Source organism: Psammomys obesus, unplaced genomic scaffold, assembly GCF_907164565.1.
Source record: "Psammomys obesus unplaced genomic scaffold, mPsaObe1.curated_primary_1811, whole genome shotgun sequence".
Lineage (NCBI taxonomy): Eukaryota > Metazoa > Chordata > Mammalia > Rodentia > Muridae > Psammomys > Psammomys obesus.
Genome location: NW_026585504.1, coordinates 7350064 through 7376035, shown reverse-complemented (window position 1 = coordinate 7376035; position 25972 = coordinate 7350064). Strand labels below are relative to the sequence as shown.

The 25972-nt window shown below is 45.7% G+C and overlaps 1 protein-coding gene across 1 annotated transcript; it reads left to right on the top strand.

Moving 5' to 3' along the window:
* The first annotated feature begins 2245 nt into the window (after positions 1-2245).
* Positions 2246-25700, top strand: Polr1b (RNA polymerase I subunit B). The gene is made up of 15 exons (XM_055614479.1): positions 2246-2482; positions 3885-4052; positions 4515-4661; positions 6305-6437; positions 7992-8128; positions 9105-9328; positions 9866-10037; positions 12146-12317; positions 12934-13215; positions 15110-15243; positions 17828-17998; positions 18788-18944; positions 22695-22891; positions 23326-23579; positions 24312-25700. Exons 1-15 carry the CDS (start codon positions 2306-2308, stop codon positions 25192-25194), a joined length of 3408 nt encoding a protein of 1135 aa, XP_055470454.1. The 5' UTR covers positions 2246-2305; the 3' UTR covers positions 25195-25700.
* Positions 25701-25972: the final 272 nt, after the last annotated feature.

Genomic DNA, 25972 nt, shown 5'->3' with positions numbered 1-25972 from the left:
CCAATGCACATAAAATAAAAAATAAATTTAAAAAATATTTGTTAAAAAATAAAGCTCAGTTGCATTTCTGAGCACTGCAGATGAATAATTTGAAATGAAACCAGAAAGCAATTCTACTTTTCTCAACACCAAAAACAATGACAAAGGAATTAACACAGATTCATTATTATTGTTGTTTTGAGATAGGGTCTCCCTGTATTATAGCCTTGGTTGTCTTAGAATTTACTCTGTAGACCAGTCTGGTTTTGAACTCACACAGATCTGCTTGCCTCTACCTCCCCAGTGCTGAGATGAAAGGTGTGGGCCATCACACCTGGCACGCAGATTCACAAAACAATTTTTTTTTTCTTTTGAGACAGGGTCTTTCTATATAGTCCTGGCTGTCCCAGAACTCATATGTAGACCAAGCCGGCCTGAAATTCACAGAGATCTGTCTGCTTCTGCCTCCCAAATGCTGGGATTAAAGTCAAAGGGTATTTGTCCTGGGATTAAAGTCAAGCTGGGGTTAAAGGGTATTTGTCCTTGAGTGGAACAAAGGACTGCCTCTAGATAGAGAGGAGACAGATCTGGCACATAGGCAAATGGTGGTTTGTAATGGTAAAATGAGATGTTTAATTTTAATTGGGCATGAAAATTAGGTGAGCCAAATTTTGATTGCTGGACTTCAATACTTCAATAGCTGACCTTTTCTAGTCAGCCTCAGGGGGAGGAATTGGCCAAATAAGGGAGTAGACCTTGGGGGCTAGTTTTATGAATGTAATCTAATGCTTTATTAGCAAGGCAGAGGGACTGGGGAGAAGAGCAAGGCCTGTCAGAGCCATGCTGTCCACACTCAAACTGTCCAGAGTCCCTTTATATTTTCCAGAGAAAATATACCATCAACCAATAAACACATGGAATGATGTTTGACGCTATCATCCTCTAGGCCCTAGAGTCTAGGGAAATGTTAATCAAAATCCACAAATAAGTACTGCTGTGCAAGTAATAAGATTGCTATAATCAGATTATAGTATCCAGTGCTAGTAATGACGTTGCTAGCAGGGAAGTGAAATTGTACAGCTCACTTTAGTAGCTTCACGGAACTGACATTATCCAACCACCTTTCTATCTCTTACCCTAGGATTTCTATCCAGAAGTAGGTTTGGGGTGGCTTCTTTTCTTTTGGTGTAGGCAGTTTGGTAGCATGGCCTCATTCCTGCTGGTTGTCCCATTGATGAACTTCACGAATTAAGAGTTGAGTAGACCATGAGAACACGACCCACAGAATCAAGTAAGCAGGGCTCATAGGGGCTCACAGAGACTGAAGCGACAATTGCAGAGCCTGTATGGGTCTGAGCTAGATCCTCTTCATGTGAGTAATGGTTGTGTATCTTCGTGTTCCGTGGGACTTCTAACAGTGAGAGCAGGGGCTGTCTCTGCCTTTCTTGCCTGCTCTTGGGACCCTTTTCCTCTTATTAGTTTGCCTTGTCCAACCTTGCTAATAGGGTGTATGCCTAGTTTAACTGTAACTTTATCATGCCGTGTTCGGTTGATATACCTGGGAGGTTTGCTCTTTTCTGAAGGGAAACGGAGGAGGAGTAGATATGGGGAGGAGGAGAGGTGGGAGTGGGGCAGATTGCGAGGAATGGAAGGAGGGGAAACTGCAGTCGGAATGTAATGTTATGAGGGAGGGGGAGAAAAGAGTAGAGATGGGGCAGTGGGTGGTAGCCCAGGCACTCCTTTAAAGCCAGAACCCCGGCAGAGGACCTCTGTGAGTTCCAGACCAGCCTCCTCTACAAAGAGAATTCTAGGACAGCCAGGACTACATAGAAAGACCCTGCCTCAAAACAAACAAACAAACGAACAAAAAAACAATAAATATTATCTTTTTGTTATTATTACTATAAACAATTTTAAAAGTTGGGTAGAGAGGACAGAGGCTGGTGGCCAACATGCGCACTTCAGTAGAATCCAGAGTCTCCTAAGATCAGCAATGAAGATGCATTGGAAAAGCTCCCCAAAGGGGTAGAAGGGAACCTTTGAAGATAGTTTTTCTATCAGGTCCTAACTGACTGATTAAGCGACTATGGACCACATAGAGGATACAAAACAGCGCAGTGTAGTTTTAACCGGTCCAATCACGCCAGGGTTTTGGTTCCTAGTCGACCATGCAAAATGGAAGGACCAGGATGGGGGCAAACAAAACAAGAGGAACTACATTTCCCATCAGGCCGCGGGGTAGGGTGGCTGTAGGATTTCTTTGGCCGTTCCGGCCGGCCGCGAGTGGAATCGCAGTTCCTGTCTCCGGTCCCCGCTTGGTAGAAGCATGGATCTCGAAGGCCGGTGGCGGAACCTCCCCAGCGCGCCCAGCCTAAAGCACTTGACCGACCCCTCGTACGCGGTTCCTCCGGAGCAGCAAAAGGCGGCGTTGCAGGACCTGACGCGGGCGCACGTGGACTCCTTCAACTACGCGGTGCTGGAGGGGCTGAGCCACGCGGTGCAGGTGAGCAGGGCGCCCTCTGCCCCGGAGCCCTATCCTCGGCCGGAGTGGGACTCCGGGGGGAAGGTCGGGGGTTCCCAGCGGTTGGAGGAGGTGGCCAGGAGGCCAAAGTATGACCTCAAATAGTGACTCTCACTCACCGTGCAATGTTCAGAGAAAAAAAAAAGCGACTTGTAGGAAAAGATTTATGTGTGATTTCTGGATTTATATGTGAGCACGAGCCCTGGTTTGGGGTGTGTGAAATGAGAGCAAGGGACTGTATTTTCCGCTTATTCACATAGCGCTCACTCCTTTTCCTGCCTGGAGTTTTAGGTTCTAAAACTTCTTCAGAAAGTTCCAAGCTAATTCAGACAGACTGCCGACTTCAGCAAGGCCATCCTTCAGTTTGCTTCCCTTAGAGTTTTATTTTGGCGGGCGTGGGAGAGGGCGGGGTTGGGGACTGTTCGCGACAGGGTTATTCTGTGTAGCCTTTGTTGTCCTGGACCAGCGCTGGCCTCGTACTCCCAGAGAACCTCCTGCCTCTGCCCCCTGAGTGCTTGGATTAAAGGTGTTCGCCGCTACGCCCAACCTAGAGTTTTAAAGAGAAAAACTAGGCACCTGTGCTGAGTTGGGCATGTTGAGGAAGATAAAAAGACCTAGGGATCATTCTAACAGCGGTATCAGAGTTCAGGTAAGGACGATGGTGGAAGGCCTCTGTTTGTTAGCGTCTTTAGTTGGTTTCTGGGTTAGAGACCTCTCAGGTTTGAGTGTTGGCTGTGTAGAGCTAGCTGGACATAAACAAGCAGTCAGTGCCAGTACTCTTGAGGATTGCTCTAAGATGTGAGCTTACTGAGTGAGTCAGGGGCTGGAGGGAAGCCAGGTGTTTAGAGAGCTCTACATTAGATGGGGGGGGGGGAGGATAGTCCGTCCCCTCCAGGGGCAGGGCAGGTACACGGAGAGACACAACCGTGAGGTTTTGTTGCCAAGCACTTGTGTTGTGAGAGATAGGGATGGAGAGCTTTGGCTGCCGGGCTGAAACTTGAAAACATGGGAGCCCCTTATAAGTCTCTGAATTCTTCAGTCTGAGAGACTACATTGTACCAAGCTGAGCAGATCAGAAGAGTTTCTCTATACTTGCCGGTGAAAAGGAGTTCTCTTTGTCTCACAGTGCACAGAGAGGCTAGACGCTTGGCTCGGCTTTTTCTTTGTAGAGCCTGCTACAGAATCAGATACATAACGTACCACCAAGAAAGCCCCTAGTGAACGGGTGAGAGCTAAGTAGGTGGTGAAGCTACCAGTTAGTTGTAGCTTTAGTTGTCCCTTTTAGATTTGTGGCATCGTCATGATAGACATCAGTGAGGTAGATCATGTTGTCGAGAGTGCCTTGAAGAATGCAGGTGATTTAGAAGCATGCGTTGTATTTCAGGCCATACCTCCCTTTGAATTTGCTTTCAAAGATGAGCGCATATCGCTTACTATCGTGGATGCTGTCATCAGTCCGCCCTCGGTGCCCAAGGGGACCATCTGTAAAGATCTCAGCGTTTATCCAGCTGAGTGCCGCGGCCGGAGGAGCACCTACCGTGGGAAGCTGACGGTGAGCAGCCGTGGCCGCACAGATTTTGAGACGGGGGATGGCGCCCAATAAGGTTCTAGGAAAGATCTGCTTCCTTAGTGTTGCCGCTGAAGGGGTTGTATCTTCATCTAAAGGGACTGTGTATCATCTGAAACAAGAAGTCAATTCACTGTGGCCTTCTTCCCTTTAAAATACTCATTTGTGGTGCCTCAGTGGTTAAGAGTACTGCCTGTTCCTCTAGAGGACCAGAGTTTTGTTCCCAGCTCCATGTGGTGGCTCACAACTGCCAGTAGCTCCAGTTCCAGCAGATCTAATGCCCTCTTCTGTCCTCCACTGGCATCAGATACACATCTGGCACGCATGCATGCATGCAGGCAAACATACATACAAAATAAAAACAAACACATCTAAAACTTTCTCTTAACATTCATTTGTTCTTGCAGGTCTAGATATTTCATGTCTTTTCCTTTTGTTTTTGTGTAGGCTGATATCAGCTGGGCAGTGAATGGAGTCCCCAAAGGAATCATTAAGCAGTTTCTTGGCTATGTTCCTATCATGGTAAAATCCAAGCTTTGCAACTTGTACAACCTTCCTCCCCAGGGCCTCATTGAGCACCATGAGGAGGCAGAGGTGAGTGCAGGGTCTAGGTGGGGGGGAGGGCAGTGAAGGCGGGGGCTGGGCGTGAGGAATCGAAGCTTCCAGTGAAAGCCCCTTTTTCTGTGTCTTCTGATTTCTGGATATGTCATACGGAGCATTGGTTTCATGTCTACTGTGTGTGGCTCTTATTATACTGTCTGTTGAGGCAGTGTGAATAGCAGCCATACGTTAAAGAATGTTATTGTTTTGGGCAGTGTACAAGGAGGATTTCCCCTAAAAATCTTTTTCTTCTCCCCTCTCCTCCTTCCTTTCCCTCCTTCCCTTCTTCCTTCTTCCTGAGCATTGAACCCACGGCTTCGCACATGTAAAACCTAAGTTTGCCTGCTCCCAGGCTACAGTCCCAACCCAAATTTTCTTTCCTCTTTTATTACCTTTTTTTATTTTGCGAGGTGGGGTGTAGTGGGATGGGCCTTGCTGTGTAGCCTTGGCTGCCCTTAAACTCACTGTGGAGAGCAGTCAGGCTGTCCCTCATCCCACAGACATTCACCTTAATCTGTACCCCACTCCCACCCCAGGATTAGAGGTATATACCATCAGGCCTGGCTGCATCTTTCTTGTGGGTGGGCAGGGGAGGAGAGGGAGCACCTTAGTACCTTGGTGTCCTCTGACCACAAACAGAGGTCGGTCAGAGAACAACATGTCTGGGCTTAAACTCAGGCCTTCAGGCACTACAGCCAATTCCTTTACCTGGTGAGCCTAGTTTTCTGAATTATACACATTTAGAAGTATACTTACCCACAAAAGTATTATAGGAACTGGCTGTTTTTACTGACAGTAAAATTCCCTGAGCTTATTAAATGATTCATATCTGCTTTCCTTTGTTTCTTCAGCCATATGGGGTGGCTCTGCACTACTGGGTTGAAGTTATGAGGATGTGCAAACTCTGCCCATTTTGGGGGGACTGTTATGCCTTGGGAAGAAGGTATTTGTGTCAAATCAGGATGTGACACTCAGCCATTCTGTTGATCCGTTGTGGGAGCTTTGGAGAATTTAAGTCACCCCAAGCCTTGGTTTTCTCTGGTGAACACAGGCCTCGCCATCAGTAGGAGGCCTCAGGACTTCATTAGCAGAACATGCAGCATGGCGTGCCTGTTCGGTAGCAGACAGCTAGTAAATGCTCTTGGTCATTAAACATATGTTCCTGTATTTGTCCAGCCCAGATTTCTAGTTAGCAAAGCTTTTGTGTAGTCTTCCTTTATTATTATTTATTGTTATTTCCTTTATTATTATTATTTCTTAACTTACCGGGAACTCATTTGGGGAAAAAAAAATCGTTGCTATTTTTATCTTTAGATTTTGGAGGAAGTTTTATTTGTTTAAATGGTACATGGAAATTGAAATAATTTGGGACAGAAAGAGAAGTCTGACTGAGCCTGTCTAGTCAGACAGGATGGCCCTGTTTTTTTTGTTTTGTTTTGTTTTGTTTTTCTTTGACATCCTGTTCCCTATGTCTCTTGGACTACGCTTGAGACTTATTCTAGAGCCTGAGGTGTTTGTGGAAACCGGGTGTCCCTTTCACCAGTGTGTGCCTCTTCCGGGGACTGCACTTCATGTGGCTAGAACTAGCTTTGTGTTCATATGCATGTTTAATTGCTGATAAACTGTGTCTTTGGCAGGAAATGGGTGGTTACTTTATAATCAATGGCATTGAGAAAGTCATCCGCATGCTGATTATGCCTCGGAGAAATTTCCCCATTGCGATGGTAAGACCAAAGTGGAAAAGCAGAGGAGTTGGCTACACTCAGTTCGGTAAGCTTGAGTGAACACCCACATGTTGTTTAGCCAGCCTGAAGACCATTTTGTAAAATAGATACAACTGTACAAAATGTTTAATGTGTTTCTCTTACGTTATTTTTTTTCCATTAAGCATTTCTGTGAGATGCAGGATGGAGGGGAGAAATGTTGATCAAAGTATAAACTTTATGTTACAGGCTATGTACAGGGCTAGGGGTGGTTCAATGGGAAGGAACTTTCTGTGTAAGAATGAGGAATTGAGTTGGGCCCCCTCACCCACATTTAAAGACAACAGGGGGGTGAGGCAGTGCCTGTCTGTAATCCTCCCACTGGAGGGGAAGTGACAGGTGGATCCCAGGCAGGGGCTCCAGCTGGTTTAGCCAACATAGAAAGTTCCAGGCTCAGTGAGAGACCCTTTGTGTATCTACATGCACAGTTGATAACTGTGGTGATGGATGTTTTAGTCAAGTTGATGATGGTAATTGTTTTGATGTTCTCACCTAATAGGGTTCTGTCCTAATATACCTAAATTGAGAGGATTGTGCATTTAAAATGCACGTAAAGGGGCAGGAGGGATTGCTTAGAGGTTTAAGAACATGCACTAATCTTCCAGAGAACCTCTGTTCAGTTCACAGCATCCATGCTGGGCAGCTCTCAATATTTTACATGTATAATATATATATTTTTTAATTAAAAAAAAAAAGTGCATGTAGAGCCAGGCATAGCATTGTAGGCCTTTAACCCCAACGCTCAGGAGGTAGCGAGAGCTGAATCTCTGCCGGGTCTACACTGAGAGTTCCAGGACAAGACAGTCAGGTGCCGCATAATGGACCCTAGCCTAAAAACAAGAAGTGCGTGGAGGTGGGAACCGGCCTGTGGTAGAGAGCCTGTCTAACTGCAGAGGGTCTGGGTTCGTTGCGTGACACCAGACACGTAGTAATGCGCTCAGTGCTCTAGCCTACACACGTAGGAGCGCAGCTTGGCAAGCCCAAGTGTGCTCAGAACATTTATTAATACAGTAGCATACACTTTGGAAAAATCACCTACAACAAAGCCTGTTTTATGAGCAAGTGTTGATCATCTGTGTTCACACACAGATTGGCTTTTTGTACACATGATGAGATATGAAAATGCTGTTCAGAACATTGGCAACCCAGAATGCTGAAGATTATGAGTTGTTTTCTTTTTTGATCTCTGGGCTGGCCGGGAACTGTGGCTCACTGTTACTGTCCAGTTTGTGAGAAAATAAACAGCATTGTCAGCCTAGGAACGGGTCTCAGTTCAAAAAGTGAAATGCAATTTCTGCGGAATAGACATGGCTTGTGCACCATGGTGAAACTGAAAGATTGCGAGTGGATCATGGTTAATGTACAGTATTTATTAACTAAGAAAACCTGAAATATACCCAGCAAGTGATCTGCCTGCCTCTGCCTCCTAATTGCTGGGACTAAAGGCATGCACTGGGCCATGGCTAATCTTCACAAGTGATTTGGCTTTGATTATGGTAGTAAAATAATCAGAGGAAAAATAAAGTAGTCATCCCATGCTTCCTTCCTGTATCTTTGATAGGGGTTTCGATGCACTGTGTGAGAGAAGAGCATTCTGCTGTCAACATGAACCTTCACTATGTGGAGAATGGCATGGTTATGTTAAATTTTATTTACCGAAAAGAGCTGTTTTTCCTTCCTTTGGGATTTGCACTCAAGGTGAGATGAAATGAATATCTGTCTTCTGCTATGAACGGGTTCATTGGGAGTTCTGTCCTGCACGTGGGGAGTAGTTTCTCATTGTTAAAACATACATGTGCATGCATGTTACCCAAGCTTTTTGGGAGTCTAAGGCTGGAAGTTGCAAATTCTAGGCCAGATAGGGCAACAATCTGCCTCACTTCCACCAAAAACCAAGCCAAACCATACATTCTATATTCATTGGCCCCCGCTTTACTTTTAAAATCGGTAGCTTGACATGTCAATAAGCATTTTTTCTCAGAGTTTCTAGAGATGTAGAATTTGGAAACAGCCTAATTACATAGGCTACAGTGAAGTGTTTGAGGTGCTGCGGCGCTGGAGAGGCAGCTCCCCAGGAAGAACCACCTGCTGTACAGTTCTGACAGCCTGAACCCAGTCCCCAGAACCCACAGCGCAAGGAGAGACCTGGCTCCTCTTACCTTGTACATGTGCTGTGGCTTGTGTACCCCTACATCCACATTCATTCTCTCTTTCTCTCAAAGAATTCAAATTTTAAAATAAATGAAGTGCTGCAGTCACTTGGATTGACCAGACTTCCAGAACCCAGTGCCCTGTTAGCTGACTCACTTGGTGGCTGTTGGAAGGAGATCTCAGTTGCTTGTCCCTGTGGAGAGTTGGTCCAGAGAATGGGGTCGAAAGCAATCTGTGTAGGACCCAGCCTTCGAAATCTGGCATCTCCTTTTTTGCCATATTTTCTTGCTCTTGTAGAACAGCCCTAACCCAGAGTGGGAGGAAACGGTTTCATCTTTAATTACTCAGAAGTAGGATCATTGGACTTTGATGTTTGTGGAGTGAAAATGCTTAATTTTAGAGGGCTAGTTTTGCTTGGGCATTAAACGTTGTTAGAGGGAATTATAACTAAGTGAATTAAACCTTTGGTTATTGTTTTTTAAAAAAAGCTTTATTTAAAAAAAATTTTGTTTTCCTATTTCAGGCACTTGTGAGCTTTTCTGATTACCAGATTTTCCAGGAGCTTATCAAAGGCAAAGAGGAGGACTCATTCTTTAAGAACTCCGTTTCTCAGATGTTGAGGGTGGTCATGGAAGAGGGCTGTTACACCCAGAAGCAGGTCCTTAACTATCTGGGTGAACGCTTCCGAGTGAAGCTCAGCCTTCCTGACTGGTACCCTAACGAGGAAGCTGCCGAATTCCTGTTTAAGTATGTGTGCTTTGGGGTGGATGGTGGGTGGTGGTTAATGCCTGGTAGGAAGGAGGTTCTAGACAGGAAGGCAGCTTTGCTTCTTTTGTTCTGCTATAAATTCGGATTTGCAACAGTGTCCCTGGAGGTCACTGGAATTGACATTTTGTAACATTTATGGTGGTCACTTTGTCTCTACATAAACATTTCCTCTCTGTACCTTTGAAAGTTGTAGGCAACGTGAGGCTGTTTTTTCTCTGTAGCAGTGGCTTTGTCTTACTAACCACTGGTTTAAAGGAGCCTGGTTCCAGACCACCACTGTAGGAGCCGAGCAATTGAGATGTGTCAGTTGCAGCTAAGAAAATGAAGTCTTAATTTTAACTGAACTGGAGTAGCTACAGGTGGTTATTTGGTGCCACAGCTCCAGACTTTGTGGCCATATTCTGTTAAAGTTGCCAGTAAAGAGGAGTGAGAAATGTTAAGTGAGCCTGAACTAGGTGCCTTGGTTGGTAGGGAATGAAACAGGAGTGAATTGCTTCAAGATTGTTTCTTTTTCAGTCAGTGCATCTGTATCCACTTGAAATCCAATACTGAGAAGTTTTACCTGCTTTGTCTCATGACCCGGAAGCTGTTTGCCTTAGCCAGAGGAGAGTGCATGGAGGACAACCCTGATAGTTTAGTAAATCAAGAGGTCCTCACCCCTGGCCAGCTCTTCCTGATGTTTCTGAAGGTAAGTGCATGTCCTTGAGCCACTTGTGCAGTGTGGTTGGACACAAGTATTTCCTGCATGTGGATAATTCCTAGTTTGGCCTCCTTTTTGTTTAGCAGTAAGGGACATAATCAGAACTCTGGCTTATACCAGGCCCAGGTATCTCTGAGTGTCACCTGTATGTATGTGACTCTGTTTCCATGTAAATCTGGGGTTCCCAAATATGAGGTATTTTTCTGAGACTGACCTAGTTTTCTTTTCTTTTCCTTTTTTCTTTCATTTTTTTTCCATTATTATTTTTTTAAAGGCAGGTTTTTTTTTTTTCTGTGTAGCGCTGGCTGTCCTGGAATTCGTACTGTATACCAGGCTGTTCTCTGTCTCCCAAGTGCTGAGATTAAAGGCATGTGCCACCACTGCCTGGCTGGCTTAGTTAATGGGTTTCTTCAACCAAATCTGTTTTCTCCAAATGATAAACTTCATTTCTGATAGTTAAAACCCCTCTTTTACAAATGTTTACACCATATTTCCCTATGCATTCCTCTGCTCTTGGACACCTGGGCTGGTTTGTAGCTTAGCTCTTGTGAGTAGTGCTGCAGTAAACATGGGTGTGCAAAAATCTGTTTGATACTCGGACTGGAAATCCTTCAGGACCACCCAGGAGTACTAGGCCTCTTTGTAGTGTCTTGAGGAACCATCATGGTGGCAGAATGTTCCCACCAGCAATGTCGCAGGGTTCCCTCTGTCTGCATCCTCTCCATCATGTTCTTGATGACTGCTCTTTGATGGGCTGACTTAGAATGTCTCTCTTGTTTCTGTTTGCATTTCCCTGATGACTGGGGATGTTGAACGTTTCTTAATATGTTTATTACCCATCCGTACTTCATTTTCTGAGAACTGTCTCTTCATTTCTTTAGCTCATTTATTGTTTAGATTGTTTGATGTTTTAGGGGGAGTTATATGTGTGAACCTGTTTTTGTGTGCATGTGTGCATTTGTTTTTTTTTTTTTTTAAGATTTATTTATTTTATGTAGATGAGAACTTTATCTGCATGTACACCTGCATGCCAGAAGAGGGCATCATATCCTAGTATAGATGGTTTGAGCCATTATGTGGTTGCTAGGAATTGAACTCAGGACCTTCTTAAGAGCAAACAGTGCTTTTCACTGCTGAGCCACCTCTCCAGCCCCTGGGCATTTTTTTTTCTAGAGCTCATTGGTTTGGTCAGGCTGGGTGGCCAGCAAGTCCAGGGATCTACCTGTTTCTGCCTCACCAGTGCTGGAATCACTAGTAGCAGGCGTGTGCTGCTATGTTCTGCTTTTTACAGGTACTAGGGATCTTGATGGTTGCAAGGCAGGCGTGTTACCAGCTGAGCCATCTCCTTAGCCTCTGCTTGATTTCTTGTTATTCAGTGTTTCGACAAGGTCCCTCTCCATGAACTCAGGCTGCACTCTAATTAAAATCCGCCTGTCTGCCCTCCAAATACTGAGATTAGTTATGTACAGCCATGCCTAGTTCTAGTTAATATCTTTATAAAATCTAAAGGTAACATCAAACCTTGGTCATAGCACTGATGACCAAGCGTAAAAGTGTATCCTTAGATACAGTTAGTGTTTGGGTTTTTTTGTTCCATATCTTCAAGTTCATCTACTTGCTAAAAAATTTATTTGCAGTACTTCATTAGTTACTTTTTTTTGTTGCTTTGCCAAAATGCCTGACAGATGCTAACTCAAGGCAGAGAGGGTTCACAGTGGAGAAGGGGTTCTGGATATAGTGTGGGAACCTGAAATAGGGAGCAGGCCAGCTCCTGATTGTCTGCGTCCACTGGCCGGATCCCATTCCTACAGAACATGGATGCTGGGAACTGGTTTTGTGGCCTCTGCAAGAGCAGTGCGTGCCCTTGACCGTGGAGCAGTGTTTCCAGCCCCCGATCTAGATTTCCTGCCTCTGTCTTTAGAAATTCCCGAGCCTCGGTTGTCCACTGAAGGGCTGTCTGTCAGGGTTGTGCTATATGTATCCTTTGTCGGATGTGTAAACAGTAGGCCCTCACTGCACTGCAGGCTGTGGGTAGAAAGAGTGTTTGAGATCATTAAAGCATGCACTGCTTTAAAGTTTTCATTTTCTTCTTTTAGGAAAAAATGGAAAATTGGCTAGTGTCTATTAAAATAGCTTTAGATAAGAAGGCTCAGAAGACCAATGTGTCCATAAACAATGAAAATTTGATGAGGATTTTTAGTATGGGAACAGAACTCACAAGACCATTTGAATATCTTCTTGCTACTGGGAATCTGCGTTCGAAAACAGGTAACATTAAAGAGGTAGGCCTTTTATATTTTATTTTTTTCAAATTATCTGCTTGGTATAAAAATATGTTGCTGGGGAATTTTAGACACCCTCAGTCAGATTTCATGTTTTGGTAAGTTTTGGCAAATGTCTGCCAACTTGAAGGGCTCAGCTAGGTGTCTTTACCTGTGTGAATGTTGTGCTAGAGAACAAACATTCCATGAGTCCTAGGATGACCACTTATGTTTGGGGCCGGATTGCCAATTGAAGGGTTTGGATACCTGCCCCTCCTTAAGCCAGTTGTATTGCAGCGAACTGGGAAAATAAATCCAGAAATCTGCTTTCATGTTTCTCACAGATGCCACTCCTCTTGTAAGCCTGCCAGCGAGTGCTTGTTTAACTCCAGGCTATCAGATCAGTCTAACTCAGTTCTCTCTGTTCCCCTGAACTAATACTACATATGCCACAGTAACCTGCCTGTGTGTGTGTGTGTGTGTGTGTGTGTGTGTGTGTGTGTGGCTTCTATCACTGAGCTATGTCCCAGCCCTAAAGTTTTGTCATTTTATTAAAACTTCAGAAACAGTTTGGGTTTTTAAAAAAAGTTTGGCCTATGTTGATTGACTTTTTTTTAATTAAGGTCTCGGCTTCCTGCAAGATTCTGGCCTGTGTGTCGTGGCTGACAAGCTGAACTTCATTCGCTATCTCTCCCATTTCCGCTGTGTGCACAGAGGGGCCGACTTTGCCAAGATGAGGACTACCACAGTGCGCAAGCTGCTGCCAGAGTCCTGGGGGTTCCTCTGCCCCGTGCACACCCCAGATGGGGCGCCGTGTGGGCTGCTGAACCACCTGACTGCCATATGTGAGGTCGTCACGAAATTTGTGTACACGGCGTCTATTCCAGCCTTGCTGTGTGGCTTAGGTATGGGCAGTGAACAGTTTTGCTGGGTTTTACAGTGCTGAACACTTCAGTGGCGAAGTTGTTCTTTGGGATTCAGCAGAGAAATTTTTTCACTCCTCCATGCATGAGTTGAGCTACATTCGTAGCTTCTCTCACATGTCTTCTTTGAAGCTAAAATGAGTTAAATGTTACCAGTGTTATCCTTTTGTTTGTTTGTTTGTTTGTTTTGTTTAAAAAATTGGAAAGATGTGAAATAGGATAGCAGTATTCAAAGTTTAGATGATGTTGTGTAAATTTTGGGGTTATTCTCCTGTGGCTCTGGTGGACCTTTGCATTTCTAAATAGAAAACAGTGGTGGTTTTGGGAATTGAGTTAAAGAGTAGCTTATCCTGTATAGCTGATGCCATAGATCATGGCCTTTGCTCCTGGCAACTTGCAGCTGCTGTCTCTGCTTTAAGGGAAACTCAGTCATATTATTCTTCTCAGTGTGGTAGCTGGTTTGGATTTACTTTCACATTTCACAGTTAAAGATGTCTGTCTTTTTCTTTGAGTATGTTATACTGGTTAGTCTGGGGATTTTCCAGTTGTGATTTTAAAACCACAGCACAATGTCTTTGCTGGTATGTGGGCAGGGTCACCAGTGGATAGAGGTTTATGAAGTACAGCTTAGGACTCACAAGGATCAGTTGATGGGCAGGTGCTTCAAGCATTCAGAAGGACATTGAGTAAAGGGTCAAGAACTTGTGTAAAGTCGTCACCCAGCTAGGAATTGAGAAGGGGTCTTCAGAGGAAGCAATAAGGAAGTAGTGAAGGCTCAGGAGAGAGAAGCAGAGTAATCTGTCCATTTTCTGTCTACAAGGCAAGGAATAATTTTGTTCCATCAGTAATTAAAACCACTCCAGGCATAGTGGCATACACCCCAGAACTTGGGTGGTGGAGGCAGGAGGATCAGGAGTTCAAGGTCATCCTCAGCTATGCAGGAAGTTTGGGGTCAGCCTGGGTTTCATGAGACCCTGTGTAAAAGTCCAGAAGAAAGCTAAGATGGCAGGTTAAAGTACAGAGTAGATAATCTTTCCCACTGTGGAGGAAGGGACGCCATTTGCTCTGGCTCTGAGGAATTTGGTAAAATAAAAGACACTGCCCTTGGAGGGCGGAAGTGGTGACAGATGAAGCACTGAGTCGTAACTTTTACACTTGGGAAAATACTGGCTGTTTTATGATGTGTGTAAATGTCCTTCCTCACGTAACTGTAGTTGGTTCTCATTATCTGCAGCCCCGTATAGTATTAAATTCATGGCCAGTGCTGTTATCCCATACTGAACCGTTACTTCTGAGGAAACTGTAAGGCCCAGCTTTCTCAGGTCTAACCTTGAACTCTGAGCCAGCAGTCCCAAGCTTATCTGACGTTCTCTGAGGCCTGTGACAGCCATGCTGCATTTAGGAACACTGGGCAGCACTCGGCAGTAAGTGTTTGCCTGGCCTGGAATAGACTTGCTTGCAGTTGGAGCACAGAGACAAGATGGCAGAGTATGTGCACCAGGGAACTCACATTTCTGCCATGTGATGTCAAAAGTGCCTGTAATAGAACTTTTTGCTTATGAATAAAATGTCTAAGTAGGTAAATGCCCAAGTATGGAAACTGCAGATAAGGAGTATTAGAAGTATTAAAAGGGTATTTCAACGTGCAGACTTTGGTAAATATTCAGTGTGTGAAAAGGCGTACTGCGCAAAGCCCCATGTGCCCAGCCATCTTCTCACGGGAGAGGAATGACTAGATGCTTGTGTATTCTGGGTAAAGCAGCTTAGAGATGTACAAACGGTGTGAAGGCGTTTGTGTTGGACAGATAGGACAGTTGGACAGCTGAGCTGAACAGCAGTGATGGAGCACCCTGATGATTCTGCTTGTCCCTCCCAGGAGTCACTCCCATTGATGCATCGCCGCCTCGGCCCTACAGTGACTGCTACCCTGTCCTGCTGGATGGCGTCATGGTGGGCTGGGTGGAAAAGGAGCTTGCTCCTGACGTCGCAGACACTCTCCGTCGCTTCAAGGTGATCGTCAGTCTCTCTGGGTCGTCTTACTTCTCTTCTGACCTTTGGTTTTCAGTCCTTCCCTAGTTGACAAGGTCTCTGAGGAGGGTCTGGAATGGTCAGGAGATCAGGGGTGGAAGCTAATTCCAGAAGTTCCTGACGCTTCCACTGATGGTGTGTGGCCTTGTGTGTGGGGTCAGTGACAGACACGTGACCTGTAAGCATTTATTGATCATGTCATTGACCCCCCCCCCCCCCGGCTCCTTATCTAACTAGTTGGACTTTGTAGGAGTGCCACCAGTTACCATGACTACTCCCCAGTTAACTGTCCTCCAGAGGTGTTAACCAGAACCTCTTAGGTTGGTCACTGTGTAGTTACGGTTTTCAGGGGTAATTTATGGAGAGATGGTTGAAAGCCATGTTTCGGTTCCTTTCCTGTCTAACTTCACCCACTGATAGATTATTCTGTGCTCAGTTATCACTGTTCCCTTGGTTCTTTGTTGGAATTAAAGCTTTCTTTCTTTGCCCACTCTAGCTCCCAAATAATGAGACAGAGACCTATTGTATTTGTTAACAAGCTTCAGAGCACCGTGGCTGGGCAGATGTTGATCTGTTCTAACCCATCTATAGTATCTGGCTACTTCCTAGCCATGTGCCTCATGCTACCCGCCGCCTAGTCTTGCCACGGCCACTCCTGCTCTATCTCTGTCCTCATGGTCCCTTCGCTGCTCATGGCCCATCACTCCTCTTACTCTCCCTCTCCTTCTCAGCCTGGGACCCCCAGAATAAGAACAGAAGTCCAACCTACTATCTGCTCTGCCCAGTTGTAGGCTCTTCAGTTTCTTTATTAATCAAGCAGACAGTGGGAGAGTAATTTTTACACAACATTGAGACAGGAGATTCCTCAATAGCAATGACAATGCTGGAATCTTAGCATTTAGCTCGCTACTGGTTCAGCAATTAACAATCGAATATACAGAGAAACGCTTAATACAGTGTGAGTGAGGTCACGTCTACAGTTCTTTGCTAACTTGATTGTGACTGTGGTGATTGTCCTGTGCTTGCTCTGTAGTCCACACAGGCCTTGGCCATCCTCCTGCATCAGTTTCCCAGGCAGCCGTATAAGCCCATACCCTTAGCCCAGTCAGAGTTCTTTATTTCTGCTCTTGCTAAGCTTGCTGCCTCTGCTGAGATCTGTTTTGGTGAGTTGGTGAGATGGCTCAGTGGTCATAGGCACTTGCTCCCAGGCCTCGGTAGTGGCCTGAGTTTTATCCCCAGAGCCCACAAGGACACTGGAAAGTGCTGACTTCTGAGACTGTCCTTTGTTTCAGGCTCACTTTGGCACTCATGCCGCCAGTGAATCTGCTAACAAAGAATTCAAGGATGGGAGAGATGCTCAGCAGTAAAGAGCACTGGCTGCTCTTCCAGAAGACCTGGGTTCAATTCCCAGCACTCATATGGTAGTTGACAACTGTCAGTAACTCCAGTTCCAGGAGATCTGACTCCTGAACTCCATGGGCACCAGGCACATACATGGTACATATGCATACATGCAGACAAAACACTCATACACATAAAATAAAATAAATCTTAAAAAAAAATAAATAAATAAGCAAAGAATTCGGTTCGGTCCAGGCATGGTGGTTTACAACCTGTAATCCCAAGCAAATGAGAGGCTGAGACAGGAGGATAGCCATAGTCATCAATTTGGTTTTCATTCTCTTCTCCCTTTTTTGAGCCTTTTTTTGGTGTGTCTGTGTGCTGAGCTCTGCCCTCTTCACAGATATCAGAGATGTGCTATGGCTGCATTAATTCAGCTGGTTTCAGAACTCAGTGCCACCGCGCCTGGAATGGCGTCCCTTTTAATCATAATTTTCTACTGAAATGTGTTCAGCAGTGGCTATATAGGTTTTATAATCTTTTTCAAATTACTGTAGTTAAGGATTGGGTTTCTTCCTTCACGTAGCAATCTTTAAAATAGGTTTTAAATTTGTTGGGTTTTTTTTAATGCATGTATGGTGTGCCTGTGAAGGCCAGAGGAGAGCTTTGATGGCTGGTAGTGGAGTTCTCGGCAGTAATGAGCTACCTGACGTGGGTGCTGGGAACTGAATCCTGGTCCTCTGTGAGAGCAGTAAGTGCTCTCAACCACTAAGCCGTTTTTCCGACCCTGTCTTGTGTTTTATGATTAAAAATGATAATAATGATGTGAGTATCTGTGTTTGGGTTTGCACATGTGAATACAGCACCTGCTGATTGTAACTGTGTAGTCATCCCTGAAAACCTGTTTTGTTTTTTAATTTCCAAATGTAACACTTTTCATGTAATTGTTTGAAAGGAAATTCGTTAGTTCATATTTCAGGAATCAGAGCATAAACTTGCCTTTTTTTTTTTTTTTCATCTTTTGCCATTTTCCGTGTGAGCTGAGTGGCCTTGTATGTGGCTGAGACCAGGATGGATAGCTGTGGCTTGGGGTACAAGGTTTATAACTTAGGAAGATGTCATTTCTTAGGTGCTTTTTCTTTCCCATTCTGCCTGGCTCCTGTGGCAGGGAGGCTGGGATTAGACATACATTTGTTCTTCACTAAACTCTGTTTTGTTAAAACAGGTGTTGAGAGAAAAAAGAATTCCTCCCTGGATGGAGGTGGCCCTGGTTCCCATGACAGGAAAACCAAGCCTGTACCCAGGGTTGTTCCTCTTTACCACTCCCTGCAGGCTGGTGAGGCCTGTGCAGAACTTGGAACTGGGCAAAGAAGAGCTCATTGGAACAATGGAACAGGTAGGTCCCCGCTGCAGTGTGCACTTACAAAGAACACAGCCTTCAGAGGCAGTCACTTTGTGAAGCATGTAAAGGAAGTGATTTTTCTGGCCCTCGCCCAGCGCTAAGTAGTTTTGATGTCTTGCCGCACGGCCAGGGACCCGAGGGAGGCTTGGTGCTCATGGCACTAAGTGCCAAGTGTGAAGATCATGGTTCCTTTGCACCTGGCTCCGCCCCAGTTGGTGGGACTAAGGCCCCTTTGTCTCCGTCTCAGTTGTCACCTACATCTTTGGCACTGCCAAAGAGGGTTTGTGTCTACTTTAAAAGTTTGCTTAAAAGAAAAATGAAGCCTATTGTGGTGGTGCATTTTAACCTCAGCCTTGGAGAGGCAGAAGCAGGTGGATCTCTGAGTGACAGCCTGGTCTACAAAGTGAGTTCAGGACAGCTGGGGCTACACAGAGAAACCCTTTCCAAAATAAGTGAATATTTGTCTTCCTCTCTGGCCCTTCACGATTGGACAGAGTAGATAGAGGATGAACTCTAAGGGAGAAGCATTAGGGAGGTAGCTCAGTGGTGGAGTGCTCAGCATGCATAGACTCTGGGTTCTACCGCCAGCACCTTAATAGCTGCGAAGGGAAAGTGTAAGCTGAGGGGAACATGTCTGGAAGCTCCCCATGCTTCCCTCAGAGCGAGGAACGCACTCTTGGCGGCCTCCAGCTTTAGCCCCTGGGAGGCAGGGAGACCTTCCCTGTGCAAGCCTGGCAGCCCCAAGTTCTCCTGTGCCTTATCCTTGTCCTCCCTCTGCTCCAGCTCTTCATGAACGTTGCTATCTTTGAGGAGGAGGTTTTTAGTGGAGTTGCCACACACCAGGAGCTCTTCCCACACAGCCTGCTGAGTGTGATCGCCAACTTCATCCCCTTCTCCGATCACAACCAGAGTCCTCGGAATATGTACCAGTGCCAGATGGGTAAGGTGGGAGTCAGGGAGAGTTACCAAAATAGTTTATTTACAGTACGCTTGTGTGTCTCTGTCACGCATGAGTGTACTGCATGTGTGTGCAGGTGTCTGCAGAGGCCAGAGGCAGTGAGGCCCTAAGGAGCTAGAGTTACAGTCAGTTCTGAGCCCTGACGTGGTGCTGGGAACGGAATGTAGATCCTCTGCAAGAGCAGCACACACTCCATATTTTAGTTCTGATTCCATTGGAGCAAAGTAGAGAAGCAAAGACCCAATCCAAGGTCATTTGTTGTGTCCCACCAGTGTATTTGTCTCCTTTGATGCAGAAGAGCTCTGTAGCTTGTTTGTGTCATTCTTGACATTCACATTTTCAAAGAAAATGGCTTGAGTTTGTCTGAGACCTAATGACTTGATTGAGGGACTCACGCCATTACAGTTATATAACTATTATTTTCAGTGAGCCTCACTTGTATCTGAAATTCAAGCTGTCAGTATTTGCAGTCTCTTGACCCCCACAACCTTCCTTGAGCTGGTCTTGAGCTGAATATCCAGCAGCCTCTGTGGATAAGGGGTCAAATGCTAGGAAAAGGGGTGTACACGCCCCAGATCGTTTTAGCATGTTTATTTGTTGTTTATAGTACAAGCTGCTGGCTACAGGTTCTCTTGTCATTATTCTGAAGACTTTTTTTCCATTACTCTGAGATTTCTTTTTCACACTCACTTGAAGAAAATCTTCATACTGGCTGCTTGCTCCTGAGTGGACAGGTGCTTTTATTTCAGTGTGCTAGAGTTGCCACATGGTCTCCTTTTAGTGTGTTACCTGTAACTAGAAGGCAGGGCTTATAAAGTACTGTTTTCCCTCTCTTTAAGATGTGTTCTTAAGCCGGGCAGAGGTGCCGCACACCTATGAACCCAGCACTGGGGAGGCCAAGGCAGACACCTCTGTGAGCTCAAGGCCAGCCTGGTCTACAGAGCCGAGTCCCAGTAGAGCCAGGGCTGCACAGAGAAACCCTGTCTTAAAATCAAAACAAAAACACTTGTTCTTTACTCTTGCTTTTAGGAGATTGGTTGTATGTCTAGATAGTATTCTCTTTGTATATGTTCTCATAACATTTATTGGTCTTTCTAAGAAAAAATTGATCAACTTTGGAGCATTTTCAGTGGCTTCCAAAACTGTTTCTCTGCCTCTTTATTTCTCTTCCTCTTCCAAGACTTAGTCATGTGTTTAATAAAGTAAGTAAATGTATTTATCTTATTGTGTATATAAGTTATGTGTGTGTACATGCTGCCACATGAGGGCGGAGGTCAGAGGACAATTCTGTGGAGTAGTTCTCTCTTCCTGCCTTTATGCTGGTTCTGGGGTTAAATCAGGCTGCCAGGCTTAGGCACTGAATGCCGTTACCCTCTGAGACACCTTGTCAGCCCCCCGAGCATCATTTATCTTAAACTATTTTTCTTGTCCTTTCTTCTATCTGCGCACACTTGCTTGTGTGTGTGTATGTGTGTGCACGCGCACATGTGCTCTTGTTGGAAATGGCCCCCATAGGCTCATAGGGAGTGGTTAGGAGCTGGCCTTTTGGAGTAGGTGTGGCCTTGTTGGAAGAAGTGTATCACTTGGATGGGCTTTGAGGTCTCAGATGCTGAAGCCCAGCCTGCTGCTTGCCCCTCCAGATGTAGACCTCTCAGCTACCTCTCCAGCACCATGTCCGCCTGTGTGCCAACACATTCCCCGCGTGATGACAATGGACTAAACCTATGAATCTGTAAGCCAGCCCCAATTCAATGCTTTTTTGTTTGTTTGTCTTAATAAGCGTTGACTCTATCATGGCACCTTTTCACAGCAATAGAAACATGAGGACAGTGTGCCTGTGTGTGTTTTTGGGTGAGTGTGGTGTTTGTATGTACCATGTGCATGTGCAGGCCAGAGGAAGACATCCGATGTCCTGCTCTGTTGCTCACCACTTTCTTCCTTTGAGAAAGGTCACCCACTGAGGTGCTGGGAAGCTACTTTGTGCCTCTTTCAACATCTGGGTGGCCCTGTGGGTCCTGGGGTTGCCAGCCCCTGAGTGCAGTTTTTCTTGAGTGTGGCTTAGGTTTACTGTCTGGGTCTCTAGTAATTACTGTTTCGGATACTATGACTGACAGGGCTCCGGGCCAGGCCCCGTGTAGGCCTCTCTGAAGGGGCTGTTGCCAGTCTTGAGTGCTACGTAACTGGGTTCTTAGGCTCAGTTAGGCGTCTTGGCTCCGTCTCAGGCATCATGAGCAATTCAGTGACTACCAAAGGTGTAGACTCAACAAATGTGCTGAGTAAAGGCTCTCCCTCTGCAATCTGTATTTTAAAAAAGTTGTCTGCTTTCCAGTAGCTGCCATGCTCTGACTTCTGTTCCTTCATTCTTTAAGACAGTAAACCATGGGTTTCTAAAACAATTAAAAACTGAAAAAAAAAATTTTTTTTTTCTGTCACTAAAGTGGTTGCTTTGTTTCAAACATAAAGCCCTCTCAGTTTCTGAGCACTTCCAGCAGATCTTCGGTCCTGGGGCACTGAGTCGGTGTGTGGCCTCGGATGGGCCCTCCACGTCCTCAGTCTTGTAGCTGCGTGTGAGGGTGGTGTTGTCGGGGAGCTCACTCCTAGTGTCCTGTTGCTGCAACAGTGCTCAACAAAAGCAGCGACTGGATTGGTAGTGTCCTGTTGCTGTTGTTCGGCCAGAGCACTTCTCCTCTTTTCTTTTTTGTTTGTTTGTTTGTTTGTTTGTTTGTTTTTGTTTTTCAAGCAGGGTTTCTCTATAGCCCTGGCTGTCCTGGAATGCTCTCCATAGACTGGCCTTGAACTCAGGGATCTGCCAGCCCGTGCTTCCAGAGTGCTGGGATTAAAGGTGTATGCCGCCACCACCCAGCTCATGACAATTCTTATAAAGGAAAACATTTAATTGGGGCTGGTTTACAGTTGTTATCATCATGGTAGGAAGCATGGCAGCACACAAGCAGACATGGTGCTGGGGAAGGAGCTGAGAGTTCTACATCCAGTCCACAGGCAGCAGGGAGAAAGAGTGACATGGGCCTGTCTTGGGCTTCTGGAACCTCAAAACCCACACAGTCACATACTTCCACATGTCCTAATCTCCCCAGTAGCGCCACTTCCTGGTGACTAAGCATTCAGACATATGGACTTATGGCACCATTCTTATTTAAACCACCACACGGAATGAACACATGGTCTGTCACGGCAGGAGGTGCCGGGTGAAGCTGGCTACATAGCATCTGTAGTCGGAAACCACAGAGCAGGGAGTCTTTGCTCTCTCCTGCATAGTCAGCCCCCATCCCAGCCCACATTTAAGGTGTCTCTCACCACAGTCCACCTAACCAAATAGTTGCTAATAGACAGGTCCAGAGATTTGTTTCTATGAATATTGACATTTCTGTGTGTGCCAATGTGTCCTATACTTGTGTATACCCTCCTGCCTCTCAGTGTTTCCATTATATTGTACATTTGTGTGCATAAATGATAGTGTTGTTTCCTGTGGGTTACAAGCGTCTAAGTAGTATCGTTGAATGCAGTTCTGAACTTCTCTTGGCCAGCGTTATTTTCATAGTCTAGGCGTGTTGATAAAGGTTCTTCATTTTCAAAGCTGATGTTAGTCTGTAATAAGCAGAGTCACCATTCTAGCCTCATTCATCCTGTGGCTTGTATTTATTTCCAGTTTTATGAAGCATGTTAAAAATTGAGGGTTGAAAACAAGATGCAAAGACTTTTTTTTCCCTGTAGGTAAACAGACCATGGGCTTCCCACTGCTCACTTATCAAGACCGATCGGATAATAAACTCTATCGTCTGCAGACACCTCAGAGCCCTTTAGTGAGACCATGCATGTATGATCATTATGACATGGATAACTATCCGATCGGGACAAACGCCATTGTAGCTGTGATCTCCTACACTGGCTATGATATGGAAGATGCCATGGTAAGTGTTTCTAGTTGTGACTGTCATCCTTTTATCACTGTTTGTGAACCTTCCTACTGTGAGATCACTGAAGGGATGTCCTCAAGGACATAATAGTAGATACAGTTGTTCTTTAGGTGCTTCATTCCTGGTCTGAGATGAACGGAGACACTGAGAGATACCCAGTGTGCATTTATCTTCCGTATCTGCACACACAGTACAGGGCAAGGTTGATGTGAGGTCTCGGCAGATTTTCCTTCTGTGTTTATCTTGCATTACAACTTAAGCCATTTCTGAGTCTGGGTCTTGATAGTATAAGTAATTTGGAAATGTAGTTTAAAATCAAATGCCAGTTAACCTAAAACAAGTATTAGTACAACCTCAACTGGCTTGTATTTTGAAAGTCTTTGTTTGCCCTCAGTCTCCTAAGTTAATTTGACTCTTTGACTCCACAGATCGTGAACAAGGCTTCTTGGGAACGTGGCTTTGCTCATGGAAGTGTCTACAAGTCTGAGTTCATAGATCTTTCTGAGAAATACAGGCAAGGGGACGATAGTCTGGTGTTCGGGGTCAAGCCTGGTGACCCCCGGGTTATGCAGAAGTTGGACGATGACGGATTGCCATTCATAGGAGCAAGGCTGCAGTTTGGTGATCCTTACTACAGCTACCTAAACCTTAACACCGGGGAAGGCTTCGTGGTTTACTATAAGTAAGTTCGGGGCGGCTTGGATTGCTGGGTGATTTGTTAGTGGAGACGTGTCACTAGGAGCCTGACTAGCGTGGAGCACACTGTGTTGACCAGCCTGGTACCAGTGTAACGGGTGATTCGCCTTGCCTCTTAGGATTATAGTCCTATGCTGACATACCCGGCCCCTCTGCTGGTTTTTATGGGCTGTTTCTTAGTGAAATTATTGGAGGTCAGTGAAGTTGTCTTTGGTTTTTCTGTGTAACAGAGCGCAGCCGGGCTGTCCTGGGTTCATTTTATAGACCAGGTGGGTCTCAAACTCAGAGATCTGCCTGCATCTGCCTCCTGAGTGCTGGGATTAATGGCTTGTGCCACCACACCCGCCACAGTGACGTTGTCTTTTAACAGAAGAAACTTTTTTATGTGCATTGGTGTGAGGGTGTCAGCTCTCCTAGAAGTGAAGTTACAGACATTTTCGAGCTGCCATGCGGATGCTGGGAAGATCGGCCATGAACACATGGTCTGTCCTGGCAGGAGGTGCCGGGTGACGCACCTCTTTAAGGAACATTGATCAGCAGAAGTTTGAAGGTCAAACAAAGCTTGGGTGGGCTTTGTGTCACACACCTCTGCTCCTAGCACGTGGGAGACAGAGACAGGAGGATCACTGCAAGTTCCAGGTCAGCATGTTCTATGCAGTGGTAGAACCTGCTTCTAGAAAACAAATCATCACCATTTCATGCATTTTTCTCCCCGTAGGAGTAAAGAGACCTGTGTTGTGGACAACATCAAAGTGTGTAGTAATGACACCGGCAGTGGGAAGTTCAAATGTATCTGCATCACAATACGAGTCCCTCGGAATCCAACCATCGGGGACAAATTCGCCAGCCGGCATGGACAGAAGGGCATCCTGAGCAGATTGTGGCCAGCTGAGGACATGCCTTTTACTGAGAGTGGGATGGTGCCAGACATTCTGTTTAACCCTCACGGGTTTCCCTCCCGTATGACCATTGGGATGTTAATTGAAAGTATGGCTGGCAAGTCTGCAGCTTTGCATGGCCTCTGCCATGATGCTACACCCTTCATCTTCTCTGAGGAAAACTCAGCCTTAGGGTACTTCGGCGAGATGTTAAAGGCTGCCGGCTACAACTTCTACGGCACGGAGAGGTTGTACAGCGGCATCAGCGGGGTGGAGCTGGAGGCAGACATTTTCATTGGTGTAGTGTACTACCAGCGCCTGCGCCACATGGTGTCAGACAAATTTCAGGTCAGGACCACCGGAGCCCGAGACAAAGTCACCAACCAGCCCGTCGGGGGGAGGAACGTCCAGGGCGGAATCCGCTTTGGGGAGATGGAGCGGGACGCTCTGTTGGCACACGGCACGTCCTTTCTCCTTCATGACCGGCTCTTCAACTGCTCTGACCGCTCAGTGGCCCACGTGTGTGTGGCATGTGGCAGCTTGCTCTCCCCGCTGCTGGAGAAGCCTCCTCCTTCTTGGTCTGCTATGCGAAACAGAAAATACAACTGCACTATCTGTGGCCGCAGCGACACCATCGACACTGTTTCCGTGCCCTACGTTTTCCGGTACTTTGTAGCCGAGCTGGCAGCCATGAACATCAAAGTGAAGCTGGATGTCATTTAACGTGATCCCAGCCATCTGAGCTGGGAGATTAGAACAAAGGGTGACTGTAATCCAGTGAGGTTGTTATGTTTAATCCAGCGAGGTTATTCACTCTGGGTCTATACAGAAATTTCAAGTACTAAAGCCAAGAATGGGCAGCTGAGAATTCAAGGCTTCCATGTCTCTGAAACATACTGAAATTGGTTTTGGTACATTAGTTCAAAATTTTTTTCATATGTCTTCTTTTTAAAAATGACTTACTGATAATAGATAAGGCAGGGACACGTCCTTTCCAGGCCCGGCTCACTGTTGCCTGCTCACTGTAGCAGACTGTCTGTCACCATCCAGGGCAGGGCGGTATATTAAACAGAAAATGGGAGCCATATGTGTAATTTTTATTTTTGTATACATGTAAACTAAAGCTATTTCTTGTACATAATTTGATGGATGAATTGGAACATAGGTATGGTCTATGATGTCATCATCACAGTCAAGGCGAATAAACAGATCTGTCATCTCCTTATGCAGCTTTGGGTGGTGTGTGTGTGATCTGAGTTGTCCTCCTCACAGTTCCAATGCGACACAATTATCAGCTACAAGCAGCTCTCCAAGATTTAACTGGCCTCTGGCAAAAGCCCACTCTGCATCAAAGTGTTTGGCTTTTTCGGTAACTCATAGTGTGATGATTTGGCACCTGTCCTGCGTGATTGGCATGTTACACTTAGCATGATGTCCTCATGGTTCAGCCATGTCTTCTAATATGACAGGACTTCCTCCTCCTTTAAGGCTGAATGTCTTT